Here is a 26070-nt window from a genome sequence, read left to right on the forward strand (position 1 = left end):
AGGAGGACTAGGTGCTGTGAAATGACTATGGTATTTCAGTGGTGAACACAAGTCATTACACATTTGTCAAAACCCACAAAATGTAAACACAAAATATGAATCCAAGTTTGGTGTGATGGCACACACATGTAATTGCAGCATTTGGGAGGCTGTTGGGAGGGCAAGTTTAAGTGTAGCCTGGGCTACAGATAAAATCCTGTATTAAATTAAAAAAAAAAAAAAGAATGGGTAAGGAAAAAAAAGGTGGTTTCATTGATAGCATTGACTGTCTTCTTGGGAGGTGTGAAAGGAGTCTTCAAGAACCAGTCAGTGGAGGGACCAGGTTTTGGTGGTCACCTAGGTGATCTGATCAGATCTGCATTACAAAAAACAACCTGATGTGACTGATTTCTACTGGCAACAAGGTGCTTTATGAACACTAATGTGCAGTGTGGACTTTGGATGAGGATGTGTCAGTGTGGACTGTAACAAATACACCACTGTGATGGAGGATGTTGGTAGTGGGAGAAGCTTACACATGATAGGGAAAGGGAACAATGAAACCTCTGTACCTACCTCTCAGTGTTCTAGGAAACTTCAACCTCTAAGTAATTCTTATAAAATGAAAATAAAATCTGTTCATATATTTAAGAAAAAACTAGATCCAACTCTATACTGTCTCCAAGAAACACACCTCGCTAATAAATTCAAAAGATGGAAAACATCCTATCAAGAGCTTTAAAACCAAACACAACAAATGTTGGGGCTCCAACTTCATAAAATAAACATTAAATGGAAAAATAGGTCCTCATATGATATTAGTAAATGAATTCAATACCAAACTCTCATATAGATAGGTCATCCAAAATAAAAGTCAACCAAGATGCACCAGAGTTAAACTACACAATAGATCAGATGGACTTAGCATATACCTACAGAATATTCCATCCAATCAATATTAACCTTCATATTTGGCTATACACATTCTTCTTAGCAAAGAATGATGCCACCCATAGTGGGAAGGTCTTCTCACTTCAATTAATCTAATCAAAATACTCCCTTACAGGTATGCCTAGAGGCCCATCTCCAAGTTGACTCCATATCTCATCATGCTGACAATGGAGGTTAACCATCACAACTACTAATCCCATTTTAAGAATCCAACATTACGGCCTGGCAGTGGTGGTGCACACTTTTAATCCCAGCACTCGGGAGTCAGAGGCAGGTGGATCTCTGTGAGTTTGAGGCCAGCCTAAGCTACATCATGAGTTACAGGAAAAGAGCAAAGCTACACAGAGAAACCCTGTCTTGAAAAAAACAAAAATAAAAACAAAAACAAAAACAAAAAAAATTAAAGAATCCAGCATTACTCTGTACTAAGGTCATTAGTAAATCAGTGTGTACTTTAAGTTTATTGGTCCTATTTTTTGATTTTTTACATTTACATAAAAAGCAATGTGTTTTATTATGGCATCTTCATACACATGAGTAATCATACTTTGTTCTCATTCACTCACTCATTACTTTTCCTGTGCCCCTCCCCATTGTTGTCCCCTTCTGATTGGTCCTCTTTCCCCTTCTGTTTCCATGTCACATGTATTACATTCTTGATCTCTCTTAAGATTGCTTCCTCCTCTCTTATGGTCCCTTATATTTTATGACCTCTAAACACATAAATTAAAACACCCGTACACAAATATTTATCATTTAAAATCTAAGTTTTACACAAAAGAAAACATTCAGCATTTGTCTTTCTGAGTATGGCTCATTTCATCAAACATGATTTCCAGTTGCATCCATTTTCCTTTAACTATCATGATTTGTTATTTACAGAGACATGAAATTCCATTGTGTCCATGCACCTCTACGCATGTCCACTCTGTGATTTTGGTTTTGTTGCTTTTCTAGGTTGGATCTCCTTCCAGGCTGGCCTCAAACTGTTGTGGAATAATCTTTTTGTACACTGTGAATAGGTGTCACTCTGATTAGTTTAATAAAAAGCTAAACGGCCAATAGCCAGGCAAGATTTTCAGGGCAGAGAGAATGCTGGGAAGAGGAAGGGAGGAGTTGCAAGGAGATGCCAGGGATGCAGAGCTAGCATTTTCACAAAGTTACCTTCACAAAGTAAAGGTAACTGAGCTACATAGAAGAATGTGGATTAAAAGATATGGGTTAATTTAATTTATAAGAACTAGTTAGAAACCAGCTTAAGCTATTAGCTTTCATAGTTAATAAGAAATCTCTGTGTCATAATTTGGGAGCTGACTGGTGGGTCAGAGAAAGACTTGCAACATACAGCACCCAGTGTGGGGCCATGTATATCCACATAAGGCCTGAAAAAGCTTAAAAAAAAAGAGTTTGGGAGACAGAGTCAAACATGCCTTCCTGGTGGCCACAGTCTTTCAGATAGGATCAGTGCTAGTGGTAGACAGAGGCATGGCTCCTTTAAGAAGCCCTGCTACTTGAGCACTTGAATGGGGTGCATGTGTAATTGGCAGCATGCTACTTGGTGGCATGAGACTAGGTAGCTGCCTACAGCAGCATGGACCCAGAAACTTCCCAGAGCTGGGGCAGTAACCATGGCTCCAGCCAGTACCTCCACCATGAGGCTAAGCTCTCAGGGAACTGAGGGGGTGGAGCTAGCTACCAGCACACCATGAGCTAAGTTGCGTTTAAGATTTTGCTCATGCAGACAGAAAAGGTTACAGATACACAGTAAAACAGGTTCAGGTGGGATAACTTCTAAACAGGATACAGTGTGTTTAACAATGAGTATAGGTGTAAGAAAAAAAGAAAGAGGGTATAGACAGTCATAAAAAATAGTTTAAAAATTAATATAAAGTCTTTAAAGAAAGAGTAAAATAATAAAAAAAAGAATAAGCCATGTAAAGACAGAAAATACACAGGGAGTCAGAATCCTTTATGTTATTGTGTTGGTTTTTTTTTTTTTTTAATTGCTGATAAGCAACTGACAGCTGCTGGGAGACATGGGATTGTGAAAGGGACTGCTGACATAAACCAGCATAGATACTTTAAGAATGCCTTAACTTTATTTAAAATGGAACTCAAAAAATGTATTGCTTTGAGGAAGAAGTTATGCTTTTGTTTCCACAGGAAACAAAAGGCTGTGGATTTGTTCAAGTTTGATAGAGATTAGATTTGATTGGGGAAGACCCCCTGAAAACTCTGGTTACAGACATATAGAAATAAACCTCAAGTAACTACAATACAGGTGCCATATATTTTACCTGCTCAAACAAACAAACAAAATCTTTGGCTGGCTTGTGTAAAACACACAGACTATACTTGTGTTAATATGTATGTTACCTTTGAAAGTGGATGTGTTTTCAGAGCATGGGGACCAGATACCAATGAAAACTGGTGGCCCAGGTGATCCAGGCTCTCAGATGCCTCTGTTGTAGTTTCCTCAGAGTTCTGCATCCAGAACAGTTTCAAGGCTGCTGGCTGAGATGGTCCATCCTTACAGACTATTCTAGCCAGGACTTGACCATTATCCTAACTTTTCAGGGTCCCGAAAATTCCAGCACCCCCAGGCAACAGGAAGCAGTCTGGAGAAGATAATGCCCACATTCCCAAGAGGTGAGGTGGATGGTTTTTGGTCATTTGTTGAGTTATGAATGTTTGTCATCATTTAGGGGGATTAGTTACAAATTGTTACTGGTCATGGTCAGGGGGAAAGTTAAATAAAGAAGATTAGATTTGGGGATCTTTTTCTGAAGGAAAAAAGGGAGATATAGTATAGAAATGATAGGATAAAAGGGTGGATTGTTGAGTCTACTTTTGAACAACCACTGTCTCAAATACTTTACATTAGTATAGATTTTTATATATTGATACAATTTTAAGGTTATTTTTGCTATACTGAATTGTTTCTACTCTTGTTTGAGGTATTGTGCTTATGCAGCTCATTTACAAATGTAATGTATAATTAAGAAATGCAGGTTAGTAGTTAGTCATCTATGATAATCAAACTTTTAGTCATATTAGGTATGTTTACAAGATTAAACTGATACATTTAGCTAGATGGTCTTCAAACACTCCAAAGACCTATAGAATATGGCATTTAAGATGTTTAATAACCCGAGGCTTTCCATGACAATGAGACATGTCTGCTCCTGGCAGCACCAATTTACTTCAGAAAAGATAATGGGTATCGAAGAAACTCCTTATAGAGTTTGCTTTCATTGTGGCAAGGTTAGCCACTGGGCAAAGAAACTGTTTTTGCCTTGACTGTTGACAGTATGCTGTACAAACTGGACAAGCAGGACACAAAGGAAAAGGACTGTTGAACTTTGCCAAGATAAGGCAGGACAGTCCTTCAAAATTCATGCTTCATAGAAACGTCTGCCAGATAGTCTAGGTCTGTAGGGCAAAGACAGATACCCCAGTATTACAAAGGAAACTTGTGTGACAGATGCCTGTCATTTCTATAGGTTTGGAGGCGTCTAGCACTACACTTTCTGTTTACTCGGTAATATTATATCCTTCCGGGGTCTTTGATGGAATTGAAAACTAGATAATTACAGTTTTTCTTAATTATGATAGAAGATAAATTAGTACTAAACTTTGGACTCATCAAGAGAGGATAGATAATGGAATGTTTTCTCTAAATTTGCCAAATACAAATGGACTGGACATTGTGGATGTAATTCTTACTTGACAACTGTTCTTATTGTATCTAGTTTCATTTGTCAAAGTTAATACCTTTTTTTTCTATTTAAACAATACCTGATAATTGTTCTTACTGTATATAGTTTTACTATGTTAGAGTTAAAATCTTTCCTTTTTATTTAGACAAAAAGGGGAAAATGTTGTGGAATAATGTTTTTGTACACTGTGAATATGTGTCACTCTGATTGGCTTAATAAGAAGCTGAATGGCTAATAGGTAGGCAGGATTTTCAGGGCAGAGAGAATGCTGGGAAGAGGAAGAGTGCAGTCATGAGGAGATGCCAGGGACACAGAGCAAGCAGCATGGGCTTTACAAAGTAAAGGTAACCAAGCCATGTAAAAGAATGTAGATTAAAGATATGGTTAACTTAAGTTATAAGAACTAGTTAGAAACAAGCCTAAACTACAAGATGAGCTTTCATAATTAATTAGAAGTCTCTGTGTCATAATTTGGGACTGGCTGGCAGGACAGAAGGACTCACAACATCAACTATTTCAGGCTAGTGGCCATACCCGTTTTCATCCCTCATGTTCTCTCATCAATATCCCTCTTCCTTCCTTCTCAAACGCCCCTTCCCATTCTTTTCCAGGTTACTCATCCATGCACTATCTACAACATTTTTCTCTTTCTTCTTTTTTTCCTTATTCTTCTTTTCATCTTCCCCACCCCCACTTCCTTTTCCTTTCCTTTCCTTCCATTGCCTTGTCTTCCTGACTTTTTCACAAGTCTTTGCAGTCTCTGCCTGTGCTCCTTAACTTTTGTTCCCCTTGAATTGTTATTCTCTCAACAGAAGCCATATTTCTCTTCCTTTCTCCCATATATCCCAAGAAGACAAAATCCACATCTCATCTCACCATCCTGTTCTGCACCTATAACTGGCCCTCATTCTTCCCCCATTTTTCCATCTTTTTCTTAGCTGTTTCTATCTCAGATTTTTGTCCAGTTTTCTATTCTAGGTCCCTGCTCCTTGACACCCCCTCCCATTGCTTGTTTTAAGACTGGGTCCTGCTTTGTATCCCAGGCTTGTCTGTTTTTCCAGCCTACTGGCTTCTTCCTCTCTGGTGTTAGATGACAGTCTTGAGCTGCCATGCCAGGCTCTGACCTTTGTCCCCAGAGCATTTATTTTCAGATGTCCCCCAAGGTGGCCTGCTTCTCCCCACTGTCTCTGCTTCCCTCTCTTCCACGACATTCAGTCCCTCTTGCAACCTCCCACAAATGGCATGGTCTAACCATTCATGGATCCTGTGGCTTTGATTGCTAAGTTAAATGGCACTGGTCACCCAGCCTCCATCTTGGAGGAGAATGTTTTCCTACAGCACTTCTGAAGACAGTGACCTCACATCAACCCTTGGGTCTCCACTGTCCCAAGAGTATAAAGACCCCAGGGTGGGAGTGCAGGTTACTTTAAGCAAGGGACTACAAGGACATGCTTAGGTCTCTGCTCTGCCTTCTGACTTCTACCAAGAATGCTGTGTAACCTCAGACAGAGGAGCGGCAGCTAAGTTTAATACCTTCTTTCCTATAAGCCAGAGCCTATCAGCCAATACTGTCCTGAAGGGCTACTGTGGAGAACATGGTGAAGGTGTAGACTGAGGGGCAGGGAGTATCTTCATGCCATGATGCTATGTGGGTGGGAATGGACATAAAGCTTGATGTGGCAGTGAGAAATCCTGTCAACAGAGTAATGGAGAGGAAAAGCTGTGAAGGGAACCAAAGCTCTCAGGCAGAGAATTCATCTCTGTTGAAATTTTATTGGTCCTTGACGCCAAGGTTCTCCACAGCCCCCAGGCTACAGCCTGAGGGTGGCTCTGGCCAGATGCAGAGTCCACTGCTCCCCCAGGCTCTGTCCAGTTGCTCAAAGGGATAAAGGGAGAAGAGACAGGAGGGAAATGCTGGAAACAGATCATCAGTCCTCTTCCTACCTCGGGGAGGGCCTCCCTGTCTCCCAGGGTCACCAGCCCAGCATCCAGATATCCTCAGTGCTGGAGACAACCCCACAATATCAGTCCTAGGTTGTCTGTGTGGCCTGGGTATGCCCATTGGCCAGGCGCCCAGCTGCCCGGCTCCGAGGGCCATTGGTGATAGCTGGTCCTGACCCTCGAGCCTTCCCATTCTTCAGCTGGGGACCTTCAGGAACTGCCTCGTCATCACTGGAGTCTGATTCTTCCACATCACTACGGATGTCCTTTCCCATCTGTGAAAAGAGATGATGCCAGAGCTCAGAACAGAGTGAGGATCACTGGGCCAAGGAGGGGCAATGGGAGCTGACCCTGCCAGGCCTCCGTACCTGACCCTTCCTCAGGAAACTGCAGATCATTCGCAGGATGAGGCAGAACCAGTACACATGAAGAATCTGCAGCATCACCAGGAGCACATTAAAGTAGTAGTACCCAAAGAAGGGGCCTGAGCTCTTGATGGAGTCAAACAGAGTGGAATAGATGACCCTAAAGCAGGAAGCAGGAAGGAGTTTCACCAATCAGTACAGGTCCCCATTCTAGGAACTTGCATGGACTGTCTGTGCTCCCGAACCTCCCTGGAGCCCCTTCTGAGACGGAATCTCTCTTCACCTGCTTATACTGTCAGTGGAACATACAAGTTTGCCACCTGGCCTTTCTGCACCACAAACTCCAAGGAAGTATCAAGTGTCCTACTGGCCCTCCTAGGTGACCCTTTATGATTACTCATCTCTCCTTAGATACACAGTAACTCTTTACATCAACCTGAGACCTATGACTCATCTAACAGAGCCACTGGCTGCCAAAGACAATGTTCCTGAACCCACTGTTCCTGCATCTCTACCCTCTTGCCAACTGACCCAGCTCTGGTCATGCCACCTCTTTGCAAGGCCACAGCTCTTATTTCCTATACACATCCGTTACCATCAAAACCAACCCTGTCATTTCATAGTCAAGAAAGAAAAATCCAACCACACACCCTTTATCAATCTTTGCCCCTAGCTACTTCATTTCTTTTCCCCTTGAGGCTCTTGTGCCTTCTCGTAGCCCAATGCCTGTCCCTCCTCCCTCCTGCTCCTCTTCTGCCTCCTCCTCCTCTGCACTCATCTCCCTTCCTCCTCCTCACTCCTCCACACTATCTTCTTTCCTCTCCTCCCTAATCCACACTCACCTCCCTCCACACTCCTCCTCCACACTCCTCCTCCTCCAACTCCTTCTTCTTCACCAACTTCCACTTCCTTCTTTATTCTTTCCTTCCATCTTTTCTCTTCTTCCTTTCCTCCTTCCATTTTCACCTTTTATTCCACCTTTTCCTCCGTCTTCTCCCTTTACTTTCTTTCTCTTCCCCTTCCTTCTCTCTCTTCCCTCCAACTCCCTCTCCTCCCCAACCCTGCACCCCACAGGCACCAGCAAGCTCTTTACCACTGAACTTGGCTACAGCTCCAGTCCTCACCTCTCGTAACTTCTCCGTCAGTCTCCAGCAAACATCGGAGAGCTCTGGGAACTGGCTAGTATCCACACCCAGATGACACTCAGCCTCCTGCTGCAAATGCCTAACAGCTGGCAACTCCTGCATTTATACCACCACCCTTCCAGAAAGCCCGCCTGACATGCCATCTGCCTCCCCTATGTCTACGAAGGGGCAGAGGCCCCTCAAGACCAGCACGGAGCAGCTGAGCCCCTGGTGTCTCCTGTAGTTTTTCCTAGCCCTGTTGGTATCTCCTTCTTGTCTTCTTCTCTCACCTGCTCTGGTTTTCAGCCCCAGCTTCCCACCATCTGCCCTCAGCACCTTGGCTCCCACCTCCCTTCAGATAACATCCCATAGCATCCTTCATCACTTGTCCTGGTCACCTACCTGCATTCACCTTATCCTCTCTGCTCCAACCACATGAGCTCATTTCTGTTCTTCCAACACTGGAACACAGTCTAGCCTCGGAGCCTTTGCATATGCTGTCCCCGTCACCTGGACCATCTTCCTCTATGGTCACCGTGGTTCTTGAGCCCCATTCATTCTCTATATACAGCAGCTATCAGTGAAGCATCCCTGAAGAAGGCTCAGCCATGGCCAGCTACCTACACACGTGCTCCCTGCAGACTCCTTAGCTTCATTTTCTCTTCAGTGCCTTGTGCCTTGTGGTCTGTTGGCTTGCCTGTCTATCCTTTTCCTCACCCACATCAGCTGACTCCAGGGGGCAGGCATCTGCATTGCTCTCTGGTATTTCTTTATCCCAACACATTCCAGAAGCTTAACAAATATCAAAGAATATTTACTAGACTATTTTAGTGACCAGGCACTCAGACAGCCTCCTCCTCTCTCTTCCTGTTCTGGGAGTGCACTGCATTAGTACTGCACTCAGTTTCTTTTTCTCTTATCTCTGGGCCTTTGCATATGCTGTGCTCTGGGTCAGGCACAACATCTCCTGCCTCTTGGAACAATTTCAGCCAACACCTCCAGTTCCCTGGGTAGGGCACCGGGGTGAGGCCTGCCTGGACCCTGGACACACCCTCCCATCTCCCTGGCCCTCAGGACTCACTGAGTGGGGAAGAATATGAGGCGAGTGTAGAAGAAGACTAAGGAGAAGATGATGAAGAGAGTGTTGCACACTCGCCGAGAGCGGGTGTAGTTGAACATCTTACAAGCCTGCGGAGAGCAGCAAAGAGAAACAGGCTTAGGACCAAGAACCCACGGAAAGTGGAAAGCCTCAACTTGGGGACGAGAAGCTATAAGGTGAGGTCAAGTAAACTGAGGTAAGGCCATATCTCCACAACTACCTAGGGAGGGCAAAGAATATGAGAATGGCAGAGACAAGACAGAGACAGAATATTTCATCTCCAGGAAAACTGGGGCATGGTGCCTCCAGTCCCTGAAAGGCTGGGAGGGGCGGGGCCTCATATCCAAATGAGTCGGACAGCAATGGGGATTTCCTGTCCCAGAGAGACCAAGAGGGAAGGGCGCTGTGTTGCTGGAAACTAAAGAAGGAGGGGCGAGTTTTCACCTCCCAGAGAGGGTGAGGGGGCAGGGCCCCCTCTCCATGGCCAGGAGAATAGCAGGGCTGGCAGGACAAGTGGGGGGAGGGGGGGTGAACCCACCTCCAGCAGGTAGTCGCAGCAATCATGCAGCAGCAGTACCACAGAGCCAATGCGCAACAAGTTGGAGCTGTAGGAGAAGGCGATCAGCCCCACGGTCACAAAGTGGTGCACCACCTGCTCCTTGAAGTCCTGCCGAAGACAGTGGGTCACCACCGGGACAAGCCTCTGTGGCTGGAGGGCCACATGCCTGAAAGCAAGCCTTTTCAGGGTATCCATAAGGCCTCTGGACCCCATCCTTTCTGCCAGGAACCAAGGGTGCCTCAAGGTGCAATGTTAAGGCCAATTCATCCCACTTCAGCCCCTTCCCCAGAGGTTAGGAGGCATCTCCACACATCCATCTGTGGCTCATAACTCACCTTGCGTTTGATGTCAAAGGGCAAAGTGATTAGCAGTGAAATGTAGAAGCCCAGTTCCACGAGGTACCACCAGTACAGGGCCACATTCAGGGTCTACAGCAAGGTAAGGAGAGATTAGCTGTGAAGTGTAGAGGCTCCTGCCTGGAAGGGACTTGGATGGAGCGTCTCCCTGGTTGCCCAAACCTGGACACTTGAATACCAGTAAGTGAGCAAAGCATGCACTCCCCATCCCTGGAGGTCATCCAGAATAGTGGTCTGGGGCAGCTCCTGGTCTTGTTTTCCTCCCTCTACAGAGGAATCAAAAGCAGAGTTGGGAGTGGAGTGTCCTCACATCCAAAGTGCAGAGAAGAATGAAATCTCATAGCCCAGAGAGGCCCCAAGAGGTGGGCCTTCATGGCCCAGAAAGTTGAGGCAAAGCTTCAAGTCCCAGAAGACCAGAAGAGACTAGGCATGATAGCCAAAGGAGTTTGGCGGGGAGGGGGTCACATCCCTGGAAAGTTAAAAAGGACTCATCTTTTCTGCCTGGGACACTGAAGAAGAGTAATAAGGCCTCACATCCCAGTGAGGTTGTGAGAGTTGGAGTCTTGCTGTGGATGACTGATTGATAAATAAAGCGCTGACTGGCCAGTAGCTAGGCAGGAAGTATAGGTGGGACAAGTATCAAGAATACTATTGGGGATGGGGATTTAGCTCAGTGGTAAAGTGCTTGCCTAGCAAGCACAAGGCCCTGGGTTCAGTCCTCAGCTCCAGAAAAAAAAAAAAAAGAATACTAGAAAGGATGGGCCCTCAGTACCCAGGCAGGCTGTGAAAGGCCAGACATTACCACTCAAACAGGAAGGAGAGGGGAGCCTTATCATTCAAGCAGCTAAGAAGGGCAGGGCCTCATCATACAGGCAGGTAGTGGGGGGCAAGGCCTCATCATACAGGCAGGTAATGGGTCTCTTTTGCCTGTGACCACAAGGACTGAGTTTCTCCCAAGTCCACTTGCCACTCACCTGGAATGGATAATTTTCCCAGCACAATGCCACTGTCCACAACCATGGCTCCTATGAAGGAACAAAGGATCTGAAGCTCTCCAAAGGCAAAAGCCAGCTTCCTACCCTGGATCTGAACCCCCCACTACCAGGGCTTCCAAAGCCTTCTAGGTACTGATTCCACTCTGCCTTGATTTTATAGTTTTCAAGCAAGGGTCTCACTATGTAGCTCGCATTGCCCTCGAATTCACCATCCTTCTGCCCACAACTCCCAAGTGTTAAGTCTGATGGTTGGTTTTAACTTGCAACTTGACACAATTGAGAATCACCTGAGAAGGTGGTCTCAATGAGGGATTGTCTAGATTAGGTTGGTCTGTGCACATACCTACATGAGAGATTTTTCTAATTTGGGTTAACTGTGGGTAGCACTATTTCATGAAGTGGGCCTTGGACTGGATGAAAAAGAGAGTGAGCTGAACAATAACATGCACACATTCCTTGCTGTCTGTTTCTGATTATGGAAACAGTAACCCACTCCCTCGAGCTACTTCCCTGCTGTGACGGACTGTAACCTGGAACCATGAGCTAAAATAAATCCTTCCTCCCTCGAGCTGCCTTTGTCAGGATATCTATTACAGCAGCAGAACAAAGTGGGACAGCATGCTCTCTCCACCACAGCTCATGCCCGCTCTCTCCTCCCGTGTTCCAGCTCTGCCTCCCACTCCTCCCGAGCACATTCATTCACTGCAGGTGTGGCCAGCTCCTGGTGCACAGTAGGTCTTTGTGGGACAGGTGACCCTCAGGTTTACTCACATGGTAGAGGATAGAGATGCCGCCCACGAAGGAACACAGGTAGAAGACAAACCTCCAGCTGCAGAGAGGGAGGAAGCTAGTGAGGCCGCTGCCAAGGGCAGTGTGCAGGCCCCAGAGGTGGAGCTTCATCTGCCAGGGAGTCTGGGAAGGGAAGGACCTCAAGTAACAAGGAGGCTAGGAGGGGTGAGGCCTCATCACCCAGGCAGGCTAGGAAGAGTGGGGCCTTGTCAATCAAACAGACTTTACCTCCCCTGCACCCCACAATTACCTGGCTTCACAGAATTTCTTGGACAGGCGAGGCCGATCCTGGTTCCGACGTCTCCTGAACCAGCGCTGAGTCTGTCGCAGTGTGAGACCGCACTGGGCAGCCAGGAGGACCATCTGGGTCTGAGGCGAGGGAATGAGGGAGAGGGTTACACAGGCCTAGTGCTGGTCTCCTGCCCTTGTCCCCAGGTGCATGGCTCCCACTTAGATTCCCTCCTCGCCCGAAGCTCAAGATCTTTGCCACAGAGCCATATCCACTACACTGAGAGGAAAGAGGAGGGGAAGGTGGGGAGACTTCCAGAACACGGGCCCTGTTTGTCGAGTGTATAGGTCACTGGTGGAGCCTGGCATCAAGAATGAGGCTGGAGAATGGGGGATATAGCTCTATGGTGCTTGCCTAGTATTAACAAAGTCCTCGGTTCATCCCCAGCACAGAGGAAAAGCATTTATGAGGACGAGAGGCAGGCTTTCCTTCAGCCCCTTGAGGGGGTCGAGTCTCATATAGCCCCTGGTTAATTTTTATTGTCAAACTGACACCACCAAGAGTCAGCTGGGAAGAGGGCATCTCAACATTGCCCAGATCAGCTGGGCTTCTGGCCTTGTCTTTGGGGAATTGTCTTGATTACTGACTGATGGGAGAGCTGTGTTAAGAAATCTGGCTGAGCCCAAGCCAGAGAGAGCAAACCGGTAAGCAGTGTTTCTCCATGGTCTCTGCTTCATGTCCTGCCTCAACTTCCTGTCCTCACCTCCCTCTGTGATGGCCTGTTACCTGAAAGTGTGAGGCGGAATGAACCCTTTCTCCTCCGACTTGCATTCAGCAGCAGAAAGCAGACTAGTCCGCCACCCCAGGCAGGCATTTAGCTCTCTGCTCCATAGAAGCTACCCTGCCAGCCAGGCACTCAGGAGGCAGAGGCAGGAGGATCTCTCTGAGTTCGAGGCCAGCCTGGTCTACAGTGCAAGTTTAAGGACAGCCAGGATTACCCAGAGAAATCTCATCTCACAAAATAAAAAAAATAAATAAATAAAAAAAAAAAAGCCACTCTCTACCCAGCCAGGATGGGACCTTTAGTCCTGAAGACCAGGAGGAGCAGGGCCTCATGTCCCAGGAAGGTTAAGAGGGACAGGTTCAAGCCTTGAGACCTTTAAAGGAAGGCTTCCCCAGGTCCCAGGGAACCAGAAATGGTGGGGCTTCTTAACCCAGGAAGCCTGAAAGGGGCAGCCCCATCCTGGCTGGGGATGAGGGGTGTCGCCTCACACTGCAGAAAAGAGGGGTGGGGATTCAAGACCTAGAGAACTGGAGACTAGGAAGGGCACGCTCATGCTGGGAGGAAGTGGTTTCAAACCCCAAGGAACCTGAGAAGGATGGGACTGGTCCACTTCTCTCAGCACAGCCGGGAGAGGTGGGGCCTTGAGTTACCAGGAGACAGAGGGGTCACATGTACCAGGGAAACTGTGAACTCGGGTTAAATGTAGGGTGGGGGTACTAATGGGTGAATCAGAGGTCCCTGACCCACCTCCAATAAGGGCCACACACAGCTTCTATTCCCAGGTTCTAGGGACACCACCCTGTGGATGTCACGAGAATGTGGGGGCTCACCTCCACGGGTCTCTGCCCCATCCTGAGGAAGTATTTCTCCAGCACTGGGTTGGGCTTTATCTGCCTCCTGATTTGATCCCGTATACCCATCCACCGGCTCAGCGGCAAGGCCACAAATCTGAGTGCAATGGAGACAGAACCCAGTAGAACTCAAATGAAAGGAATGTTACTCCAGCAGGAGGAAAGGGAGGGATCCTGAGGCCTAGGCAAGCCTCACCAGCAAGTATGGTTCAAATCTATCTGAACAGAGGGTTTGGAAACCCAGAGCCAAAATGTCCATGCAGGCATGAAATTTTCTACCACTACTCCCAGCCACAACCCCTGGACCAAACCTAGGAAAAGATGTTAGCATCATCTTCTGGATAGGGATGTTCAGGCCATCTCACAGGGAACCCAGTTTCCTTTACCCATCCTCAACCAGAATGAAAGTCCTCTGTGTCTTAGTGATCTGAGTCTTAGTCTCCCTGCATCAGGTTCTGCGGGGGAAGGACATTGCCTGCTACCTGTGAAGTCTGATACCCTACAATCCCTACTCCAGCAAAGGCACCTGGTTAATCAATCCCCCAGTGCCCACAAGAGGGTGCCCCAAGACCACAGATGGAGACTGAACTCCATCTTCAGGGTTCTAGCACTTTAACTTCTCTTAAGAAAACCTGAGGCCCTGATCAATCTAGTAAAGAACTCCTATTAGATTCCATGGTGATGGAGACCAGTCTTTAATAATACTTACCCTCTGCCGAACATGGAGGAGTCCATGTTATGACCAGGCTCACTTTAGCACTGTTAGCATGTTTCCTTGCTTACTTGCTTGCTTGCCTGTTTGTTAGTCTCTCTATCCAGCCCAGGCTCTCCACAAACTGGCAATCCTCCTGTCTCAGCCTTCCAAATGCTGGGATTACAGGCATATACCACCATGCCCAGCCTAAGATCACCACTTAAATGTGAAAATACACCCATCTGGGCTCCAGTGGTGAAGTTGAGAACACTACCACCCTAGTCTCCTATGCTGGTTTGAAAGAAAATGGCCCCCAAAGGGAGTGGCACTATTAGGAAGTGTGGCTTTGTTGGAGGAAGTGTCTTACTGTGGAGGTGGGCTTGGAGGTCTCATATATGCTCAAGCCACACCCAGTGTCTCAGTTCACTTCCTGTTGCCTGCAAGAGGTAGGATACTCAACTCCTCCAGCACTATGTCTGCCTGCAAGCCACTATGTTGCATGATGATAATGGACTAAACCTCTGAAAATGTGAGCCACTCCAGTTCAATGTTTTCGTTTCTAAAGGTTGCCATGGTCATGGTGTTTCTCCGCAGCAATAGAAACCCTAAAACATCTCCCATCCCTATTTTCATGCAGACATCTTAGAGCTGTATATGGCAGAGAAGCCTTCAAAAGAAATATATAAGGACCTGGGGAGATAGTTCAGTAAGAATATTTACCACATAAGCATGGTCATGAGTTCAAATCCCCAGCACCCATGCAAAAACCTGGGTGTGGCCACATGCCTGCCTATAAGCTCACCTCTCTGGAGGATGGGGGTGGAGGGGGAGAGAGGAGGATCGCTGGGGCTTGCTAGCCACCCAGTCAGAAGGTAGCACAACAGAGGCTGACAGAGGCCAACTAATGTCCTCCTCTGACTTCTGCACACACAAGCTTTTTTTTTTTTTAAGTTTATGAGGTAAATATAAGTTCAGTGAATGTTCCTTGGGTCCCTCACGTCCTGCCTGTGTCCAGCAGGCTGAGAGCTCAGAATCCCCTTGATGGTGGGAACCACAAACCAACACACACTTCAGGTCAGGGATAGGACCTAAAAAGGGATTCTCCTGAGATGGACCAAGGCCTCGGCCTTGGAACACAGCCTTAAAAGAATTGCAGAGGTTTGGAGATGCGGCTCAGATGTCAGAATGCTTGCCTAGAATGTACAAAGCCCTGAGTTCCATCTCCTGCATAGCACAAATTGGGAGTGGTAACAGAAGCCTGTAATCCAACACTTAAGAAGTGGTGGCAGGAAAATAAGATGTTCAGAGCCAGAGAGATGGCTCAGCAGTTAAGAGCACTTGCTATATTTCCAGGACTATAGTTTGGATCCCAGTACCCAAGTTACAGCTTATAACCACCTGGAACTCCACCTCCAGGGGATCTGACACCATTTTCTGGCCTGTGGGCACCTGCATGTACATGGTACACACCACACATACACACACACACACACACACACACACACACACACACACACACACTTAAATAAAAATAAATATTTTTTTTAAAAAAGAAAGAAAAGGTGCTTAGGTCTAAAACAAGGGGTCATTGGGCATGTGAAAATGGGAAACCCCTAGAGGGCAGACACACACACACACACACACACACACACACACACACACACACACACACGGGTCGACACCAGCCACAGTATGACACTCACCTCTCAAAGGTGATGCGCAGAGCCACCAGGACCAGAGCCATTGGCAAGGCAGCAAGCATGTGGTGAGGGTGGGCGAACACCAGGCCATCTCGGTCCTCCAGCTGTGCCCATGTGTTGTTGGGTGGTAACCAGAACCTCTCCTGCCACAGCCACTCACTCAAGCTCAACAACATGCTGTGGATACACAATCAGGTAAGTACAAATCAATTCAACTTGAAGAGTGTGTACAAATGGGAGAGGCTGAATACCCAGAGCCACAGAGCATTCTACTTGAAGAAATGTCAAAAGAGGGGGAATACTGGAGAGATGGTTCAGTGGTTTAGAGCACTGGCCACTCTTCCAGAGGACCCAGGTTCAATTCCCACCTCCCACACAGCAGCTCACAACCATCTGCTGCTCCAATTCCAAGGAACAAATGCCCTCTTCTGGCTCCCACAGGCACTGCACTCATGGGGTGCACAGACATACATGTAGGCAAAAGACCCACACACATTGTGGTGGTTTGAATGAGAATGCCTCCACAGACTCACGTATTGAATGCTTGGTCCTCAGTTGGTGGACTGTTTAGAAAGAATGAGGAGCTGTGGCCTTTGGGAGAAGGTGTGTCACTGAGGTCCCAACTCCAGACCCAGTATCCCTCTGCCTACTGCCTGCAGGTCAGGATGTAAGCTCTCAGCACCATGACTGCCTGCCACCACACTCCCTGCCCACTCTCTGAAACTGTAAGCAAGCCCCAATTAAATACCTTCTTTTATAAGTTGAATTGGTCATGGTGTTTCATCACAGCAATAGAAAAGTAACTAAGACACAACATAAAACTAAATAATTCTTTTAAAAGTCAGTAAGCAATACTTGTGGTTTGTCTAAGAAGGCATTTCCATAGTTAGATCCTGGAAGTTCTGATCTAGTCAACAGTTCATCTTTGATGAGCTCACAATATTAGAATACAGAAACAAGTAGGAAGAGCCTCTGGAGGTGGCAGGGCATGTCCTCGGGCTGCATCTCGCCTGAGTCCTTCTTCTACTCCTTCTTTTCTGCTTCCTGGCCACCATGTCTCAAATTGCTCTGCTCCACCATGATGTAACGACCCTTCCCAAGCAGGACCTCAGAATAAATCTCTCCCATTCAGTTGTTTGATGCGTGTTTGTCACAGTGACGAGACCACTTAACTGAAGTTTGACATCTGCTGGTATGGTTTCGGTTTTTGTTGGGGGACGGGGGAGGTTGTTTTGTTTTTCTTTTCTTTCAAAATAAAATTTACTAGAATGAACCACATAAATGCCAGAGGGGCATGGCAGTTCATCTGTAAGCCCTGCCCATGGGAGGTGAAGACGGGAGCTTCCCAGAGCATGCCTGGCTAATCAGAAGGGCTGAAGTAGCAAGCCTGGGTCCAAAAAAGACCTTGCATGGATAAGTGAGGTAGAGAGGAATTGAGAAAGGCACATAAAATCAACCCAAAGTCCCTAAATGCACATGCCCACATTTGTGTGTGTATTCTCACACACAAGTAAACATGCACACAAAGTTATGCACACCAAACACGCAAAGAAAAACAAATCACCTCACAAAAGTGGTCATGTGGCATGCTCCTGCAATTCCAGCACTCAAGATATGAGAGACAGGAGACTCTTGGCTGCATAGTGAGTTTGAGGCCAGCCTAGGCTACATAAGACCCTAACTCCAAAAGAAAAACCAACTTCACAATGACAAACAAGAAAAAAATAACAAAATCAATACTGAGAGCAGGTGTGTCTAGACAAAATACTATCAGCTCAAGTTTGATCCTCAGCACCCTCCTCCTACCTCCTCAAAACGCAAAAGGACTTCACACACACACACATGCACATGCACACACACATACTCACAAACAATATCTACACAAAATGCTATCAACATAAAATTCAAAACTAGGCCAAATAAACTTATGATGCTTAGGTTGGCTTCCTGTGGCTATTCTTGCAAACTGGTTTTCTGATAGTTCTGTAGGTTACAAGTTCCAAATGGGTCTCACTGGGCTCAGATCAAGGTGCCAGCTGGCCCGCCCTGGAGGCTCCGGGATATTGCCTTTTCCAGTATTAAAACTCTAAATTCCACAGCTAAGCCATGTCCCCAGCTCCTTGCTGGGGAATTCTAAGCAGCCCATCTTGAGGAAGTAAGATGAAGGGCTTCAGGGTTCCTCACTTTTCACATTTTCTTTTGAAACTCAGCTCCATCTCCTCACATCTCATTTGTCCCATCTGAAAAGGGAAGACAGCAAATCCCCACTTTACTGGGTTATGGTGAGGGCTAGAATGGAGGAGGTGGACATAGGAGGTGGTGACTCCTCACTTCATAAACACTCCATCTTGGTTGGTTTAGTTCCTGGCTCAGTCATTTACCAGTTATGTAACCCTGGGAGTAGATGACTTAATCTCTCTGTCTCAGTTTCCCCATCTATAAATGGGATCCACATAGTCCCTTCTAAGTAGGAGGTTGGGAATGATGCCTAGAGCTGTGTGAGCATGAGTGGCAGTGTCAATAATGGTCACCAGAAAGAAGATTGGTGGTCTGAGAAAGTCTGAGGGGTCACTGGTATGTGGCAGCTTTGGAGGATTCTTTGTGCTGTGGAGCCTGGAGAGAGTGGTATCTTTCTAACTTGTTTTCCACCTTATTTTTTGAGACAGGGTCTCTCACTAAACCTACAGCTCATCAGTTGACTAGATTGGTTGGCCAGTGAGCTCCCAGGATAATCCTGTCTCTGATCCCCAGCATTGCATTACAGGCATTTCCATGAGTGCTGGGGACTTGAACTCAAGCACCTTATCCACTGAGTCATCACCGAGGCCTTGGATGATTTTCTTCATGTCCCCTCCCCTATACCCCCTCCCCACCCCACCCCAGTTCTGAGAGTGCAACCCAGATCCTTAACCAGGCTGGGCAAATGCTCTCCAATAAGACGCATCTCCAGCCCTAATGAGCACTCTACCACTAAGCTATGACCCTAATCCCTCACTGAGGGATTTCTAGAAAGGTACTCTGCTGTGGGATGGTCTGTATGTCAAATGTGTTGCTCTGGTTGGTCAATAAATAAAACACGGATTGGCCAGTGGCCAGACAGGAAGTATAGGCGGGACTAACAGAGAGGAGAATTGAGATAACAGGAAGGCAGAGAGAGACACTGCCAGATGCCGTCACAACAAGCAGAATGTGAAGATGCCCGTAAGCCACAAGCCACGTGGCAAGGTATAGATTTATAGAAATTGATTAATTTAAGATGTAAGAACTAGATAGCTAGAAGCCTGAGCCATTAGGCCAAACAGTTTAAATAATATAAGTGTCTGTGTGTTTATTTTATAAGTGGGCTGTTGGACTGTCGGGGATTGGTGGGACCCAGAGAGAAAATTCTCCAGCTGCAATACTCTTGAGTCACACTCCCAAATCCACAATGGTGGATTCTAAGTCTGTGCTCTACTGCCAAACCATGTCTCCTCCCTCTTATTGGAAGATCCTAGGCAGGCCCAGCCCCCCTGGTAGATTCTAGGTAAGGACTCCCATCAGCTGAGCTATACACTTCCAGCTCCTCACTAGAGGATGATATACTCTACTGCTCAGCCACATCCCCAACCCTTGGCTTTGAAAGACATAATCTTGCCCAGTCTGGCCTCCACCTCTCAAATGCTAAGATAATAGGCATATATCACCACACCTGGTATAAAAATATTACTAGTATTTTTGCAGTGCTGGGACAGAACCCATGGCCCCTCATTTACTGGGCAAGCATTCATAATTGAGCCAACCCCACCTCAGGCCTTGGTTTTTAAATTCAGGGTCTCCCTATATAACCCAGGATGTCCTAGCAGTCCCCAGTGCTATGATGGAAGGTATACATCACCACAGGCTTTCTAGATGATTCCTAGGCAGGTCCCAGCAAGCTCACTCTGCCTGGAAACCCTCCTGGCCTCCCTTGTCCTTCCCTTAAAGTCTGGCTCCTGTGCTCAAGCTGGGTTGGGCCAGAGAAGCCCACAAGGCAAGTGAATGTGAGTGAGGTCAACCAGAGAGTCAGTGTAGGTGGCTGGGCCAGCATGTCCAGTCCCAGTCTGGACCTTTATTATCCTCAAGGCCCTCCTACCCATGAGTTCCACTCCCCACCCCACCCCACCCCCTACCCTGCCTGCTCTTTGAAGCCTAGCTGGCCTTACTCCCAGCCAGGCCCCTGCCACCTGGGACTCAGCTGATAATCCCTCTTACTAACTAAAAATATCCCTGTATGCAAGGAGGGAGAGACCAGGGCTTTGTGTTGAGGGGCCCAAAGGAGGGGCCAGCTAAGCTGAGGAGAGAGGAGAGGAGGAGGGAAGAAATGAGCTAAAATCCCTACTGTGCCGAGCCTACCAGAGGCCTGTGTATTTAAGTCTGGTCCTTGCTGTTCTGAGAGTCCCAGTGTAACCAGCCTAACAGAGATGAACACACTCTAAACAGACACTTGTGTCCCTCAGACTCCTGAAACAATGGGCAAAAGAAACTGGAATTCCCCAGGGAGTCAATCTCGCTGGGAGAGAAGAACGCCTAAGGCCAGGGCCAGCAGAGAGGAACTTTCTCCAGGAATGAGGTTTCACACAGTGCTGAAAACTTCTCAGACCACCTTGCTGAGAAGACTGGAGCCCTGACAACATTGGGTGGACCACAGACCACCTTGCTGAGAAGACTGGAGCCCTGACAACATTGGGTGGACCACAGCTTGACAGGGGACTGCTTAGACATGCATAACTCTGGTCTCCACTTAATTCTTAACCTCCCTTTAGGACCCCAAAAAGATTTGGGAGAATCACTAAATCTCTTTGTCCCTCTTCTCAATGTGGCCACATTGAATAAATCTGCTTTTCATTTTCACTATTAATTTGGCTGTTCTAATGGACATACGGCCAAACCTGGCTTACTGAGGCACAGAGTGTTGTCACCCCAAGTCCTGTAACAACAGTACCCCTCATCAAGCATCAAATGTGACAGGGGGCAGGGACTGCTTTACTTTGTTTCTGTCTTCCTGAAAAGTCAGATTTTGGAAATCAATCCAGACTCACTGGACGCACCACTCCTGCCTGGGGTCACCAGATTCCTACAGCCTGAGGCCCAGACCTTGACACACCAGGGGCTCTCGAAAGGTGAGGGGAGTATCTGTAGATTGCTAAGGCCAGTGCTGTACTGGAGTCTTAGCAGTTCCTTCCAAACGGCACTGGCTCTCCCAGGGTAATCAGGGAGTGCTAACAACCAGACATTCAGAAGGTCCAGGATATAGCATGCTGTTACCACACCAAGATCCCAAGGAGGGCCTCAAGTCTAAGGCTCTGCCTACCTCGGCCCCTATAGGTTACTATGTTCCAGCCCTCACCACTTGGACCCTATTCATCCCCTCCCAGTTCAATTCCCCAAAAGGCAGCTTGCTGAGCTTCCAGTTTACCATACTTTGTTCCTGGCCCAGGACATCAGTGGGTGGGGACATTTGTTGCCAACCCTGATGACCTCATTGGGGAGAAGAGAATGAACTGTTTACTGCAAGTTGTCATCTGAGTGCCACATACACATACATACACACACACACACACACACACACACACACACACACACACACACGCAGGGACATGTGCATGCACACACATACACACAACATACACACACACACACACACACACACACACACACACACATTTTCAAAAATTGTTTTAAAGGTTAATGCAAGGAGCTGGGTGTGGCACACATCTGTCATCACAGCCCTTAGAAAGCAAAGGCAGGAAGAATACAAGTTCCAGGTCAGCAGCTTGGTCTATGTTTTGAAAAGAAAAGAAAGAAAATGAGGATCAGGCTGTGGCTCAGTTGGTAGAGCAATTACCCAGAATGCATGAGGCTCTGGTTTCCATCCCCAGCACTTCATGAGAGTGATGGTGCACAACTGCAATCCCTTGAGAGACAGAGGCAGAAGGATCAGAAGTTCAAGACCACCCTTGGCTAAACAGTTTGAGGACAGTCAATGCTACACCAGACTTTGCTTCAAAACAATAAAAATAAAACCAGGATGGCAAGATGGCTCAGCAAGCCCTCTGGCTGGCCACTAAGTCTGACGACCTGGGTTGAACTGCTGAGACCACATGGTGGAAAGACAGCACTAACTCCCTCGACTGTCCTCTGACCTCCACATGGACGCTGTGGCACATGTGTGCTGCACAGACACACAAATTTAGATTATAAATATTCTCCAGAAGTATATGTGTTGAGGGTTTGGTCCCTGGTGCATCAGTGTTAGGCGGGGGAGGGTGTTGACTGTAACTGGATCATGAGTGCTCTGGACTCACAAGAAAACTGACTCGCTGGTGGATTCACAGCTTAATGGGCTACTGAGGGCAGAGGAAACTTAGATGTGACATCAAAGAAGCAGGTCACTGGTGGATCTTCTGTCTGTCTATCTATCTATCTATCTATTATCATCCATCCATCCCTATCTCTATCTTTCTGTTTCTCCGTATCTTCCCCTTCCCTCCCTCCTCCTCTTTCTTCTCTACCTCTCCTCGCTCCTTCCTTCCTTCTCTCCTCCCTGTTCACTCTCTTCCTCCTTTCCTCTCATCCCCTCTCTCCTTCCTCTTCCCTCTCTCATCCTTCCTCCCTCTTCTCTCTCTCCTTCGCCTTTCCCCTCCTACTCTTTCATCTACCTCTTCTCCCTCTCTCCTCATCTCTATTTCCTCCTCTCTCCTCCATAACTCTCTCTCCCTGTCTCTTCACTTCTGTCCTCCTCTCTCCCTTTCCTCCATCTTCCCTTTCCCATGGACCCCATGAGATGAGCAGTCTGCTCTGCCTCATCACAACCAGGGACTCGACCTCGGAAACCAAGAGTCCCAAACAACCCTTTCTGCCTTCTAAGTTAACTATCTCACGCGTAGCACCCCAACCACCCATCGTTACCACCTCACCACACCACCACCACTTCCATGAGGCTTGGAATGAACATGGCCGGGGCTGGGTCCCTACACAAACAGCATCCAGGGATCCCAGCATCATGGTATATGAGTGGGGTCACTCAGGGACAGCTGGACATGGCGGGGCAGGCCTGTCACCCCAGTACTTGGGAGTAATAAGGCAAGAGAATGGTAAGTTTCAGGCAAGCCTAGGCTACAAAGTGAGACCCTGGGAAGGGGACAAAGAGGAAGAGTAGATGGAGAAAGGAGAAGGCAAGGGAGAAAGAGGGAAGAGAGGGAGCATGGGAAAGGAGAGAAATAAAGAAAAACACAAGCTGAGTAGTGGCGCACGCTTTTCATCCCAGCACTCAGGAGGCAGAGACAGACACTGTGAGTTCGAGGCCAGCCTGGTCTACAGAGTGTCAGGACAGCCAGGGCTACCCAGAGAAACTGTCCTGAAAAAACAACAATAAAAGGGAAAACACAATAACTATGTGCTTAAGATTTGTGGATATGTAGACATGCACGCACATGTTTTTGGAGGAGGGGGTGAGACGGAGTCTCCTTATGGTCCAGGAGACCTCACACCCACTGTGTAACTGTGACTACCCTTCAGCTCCTGCCTCCCTTGCCCCCACCTTCCACGTGTGGAGAGATTACAGGCACGCAGCATCACTCTCAGCGTGATCTAATGTATTTTGATATATATCAAAACTCACGACGTCACTGCCTCAATCGTGATAAAGAACACAGTCATTCCTCCCCCAACATGCTCTCGTGTCCCTTGGGAGCCCCTCCTTCTCTCCTGACAGAAGCAATCTTGATGTGCAGCACCTGGGGTCAGAAATCTTAGGGTCCCATACTATAAAATACCACAGGAAAGCTGAGAAGGAGGAGAAAGATACAGCTTGGATAAACCTTGAAGGCATTAAAGTGAGTGAAAAAAGCCAAGACAAATGCTGCCACGATTCCAAAGACAGGAGGCCCCTAGAGCAGTGAAGGGACAGAGGCCTGGAGACGTGGCTCGGTGGGGAGAGTCTGCTGCGCAGGACTGAGGGCCTGAGCTCACAGCTGTCTGTAACTCTCGACCCGACACGGTCACAACACACATGCAGGCAAAATGCCAATGCACATAAGATAAGAATCAATACATTATTAAAAAAGTGTGAGGGCTGAAGGGTACCCACTGCCCAAATAAGAAAGCCAGGCATGCCAACATCCACCCGTTATCCCAGCTCTGGAGCGGTGCAGAGAACGGCAGGGTCCCTAAGGCCTGCTGGCCGGCCAGTCTAGCTGAATCAGTGAGTTCTGGATTCAGTGTGAGACCCTGTGTTAAAACAAAAAAAACTAGATGAAGAGCAACTGAGGAAGAAACCTGATGCCTGACATGAACTTCTGACCTACACATGCATGTATGTGCCCATGAACACACATGCGCGCGCACACACACACACACACACACACACACACACACACACACACACACGTGGACTGGAGATCGCCAGAGCTCGGCAGGGAAGAGGGAGAACTGGGGAGTTAATGTTTAATGATTATAGTTCGAATTGTGCAAGACGAAAACATTCTATAAACTGGGGCACAGCTATGCGAATAAATTAGGAATGCCAAACTGCACACTTAAAATAGTTAAGGTGGCTAACTTCTGCATGTAGTTCAACACAATTATTTGCTTTAATTAACAAAAATTACCCAAAGCTAGGTAGAGATAACAGGAGAGATGAATAAGTTATGCTGTCTGGTGTGGGTGGATCAAAGAGTCTAAAAAAACAAAAGCAAAGTGCAGGGAGACACTAATGGCCCCATTTCTAATTTATGTAATGGAAAACCACCAACCTAGTTCAGTTTTGAGTAATAGCAGAGGCAGCCTCATCAAACTCACAGATGCTAACGATAAGTTCCAGGCAAAATATAAAAACACTACCTGAGCTGGGTGAGATGCAGCATGACAGGAAATAGAGCTATAAGGGAAGCTGAGGCAGGAGAATGGCAAGTTCCAGGAGAGACTGAACTACAGAATGAGTTCAGTGGTAGAGAACCTGTCTGGAATCCACTAGTAAGGAGCTAGGGCATGGTTAAATGTGAACACTTGCTTAGTGTACAGGAAACCCTGGAATCAATTCCCAGCGTCACTAATAATAATTATTATTTTTTGAAGGAAATATAGTACCTAGAAATCTTAGTCCTTATGAAGCTTTTTAAATTTAATTGATTAATTAATTAGAGATAGAGTCTTGCAACGTAGCCCTGGCTAGTCTGAAATTTATTATGGAGGCCGATGGCCTCAAACTCTCAATCTTTCTGCCTCAGCCTCCCAAAAGCAAGAGGCTATTTAAAGTTAAACCAGTTCAGCCGGGCGGTGGTGGCGCACGCCTTTAATCCCAGCACTTGGGAGGCAGAGGCAGGCGGATCTCTGTGAGTTCGAGGCCAGCCTGGGCTACCAAGTGAGATCCAGGAAAGGCGCAAAGCTACACAAGAGAAACCCTGTCTCGGAAAACCAAAAAAAAAAAAAAAAAAAAGTTAAACCAGTTCATCCGGGGGGGGGGGGGGGGGGGGGGAGTGTTAGCTCAGTTGTAGAGCTCATGCTTGCCATGCACCAGACTCTAAGTTCCATCCCCAATAACACACACACACACACACACACACACACTTCCCAGAACCCACATAAAACCTGGGCATGACAACATGCACCTGTAATTCTAGCACTGGAGATCAGAACCGGGCATATCTCAGGGTTAGCCAGCTGGCCAAACCAGACAAATTGGTAAGCTCCGTGTTCACTGAAAGACTTTGTCTCAAAAAAAAAGTGCAAAGCAATAAAGGAATTCACCTGAAGCTGACCTCTGACTTCCATGTGCGCACACACACACACACACATACACACACACACACACATAGCTATATATGTATATATACATATTCCACTGCCACATATGGCTAGCAGCCACTACACCTGCCAATGCTGATAAGAGGTTTCTATCATCACACAACATGGTACTA

At 47.0% G+C, this 26070-nt stretch overlaps 1 protein-coding gene across 3 annotated transcripts in view; it reads right to left on the reverse strand.

Annotated features, from left to right (window-relative positions):
* Positions 1–1425: 1425 nt before the first annotated feature.
* LOC102911964 (ceramide synthase 4) overlaps positions 1426–26070 on the reverse strand; it is a 37291-nt gene continuing 12646 nt past the window's right edge. For all 3 annotated transcript variants that reach the window (XM_006970143.4, XM_076560112.1, XM_042267750.2), the window contains 10 exons: positions 16139–16312; positions 13721–13838; positions 12128–12246; positions 11860–11917; positions 11068–11118; positions 10073–10165; positions 9717–9845; positions 9161–9267; positions 6959–7115; positions 1426–6865 (listed from right to left, as the gene is read on the reverse strand). In XM_006970143.4, coding sequence (XP_006970205.2) covers positions 6680–6865; positions 6959–7115; positions 9161–9267; positions 9717–9845; positions 10073–10165; positions 11068–11118; positions 11860–11917; positions 12128–12246; positions 13721–13838; positions 16139–16311 — 1191 coding nt within the window. In that variant the 5' untranslated portion in view covers position 16312 and the 3' untranslated portion in view covers positions 1426–6679. The remainder of the gene's footprint in view (positions 6866–6958; positions 7116–9160; positions 9268–9716; positions 9846–10072; positions 10166–11067; positions 11119–11859; positions 11918–12127; positions 12247–13720; positions 13839–16138; positions 16313–26070) is intronic.

This window comes from Peromyscus maniculatus, chromosome 23 (genome assembly GCF_049852395.1).
Source record: "Peromyscus maniculatus bairdii isolate BWxNUB_F1_BW_parent chromosome 23, HU_Pman_BW_mat_3.1, whole genome shotgun sequence".
NCBI lineage: Eukaryota > Metazoa > Chordata > Mammalia > Rodentia > Cricetidae > Peromyscus > Peromyscus maniculatus.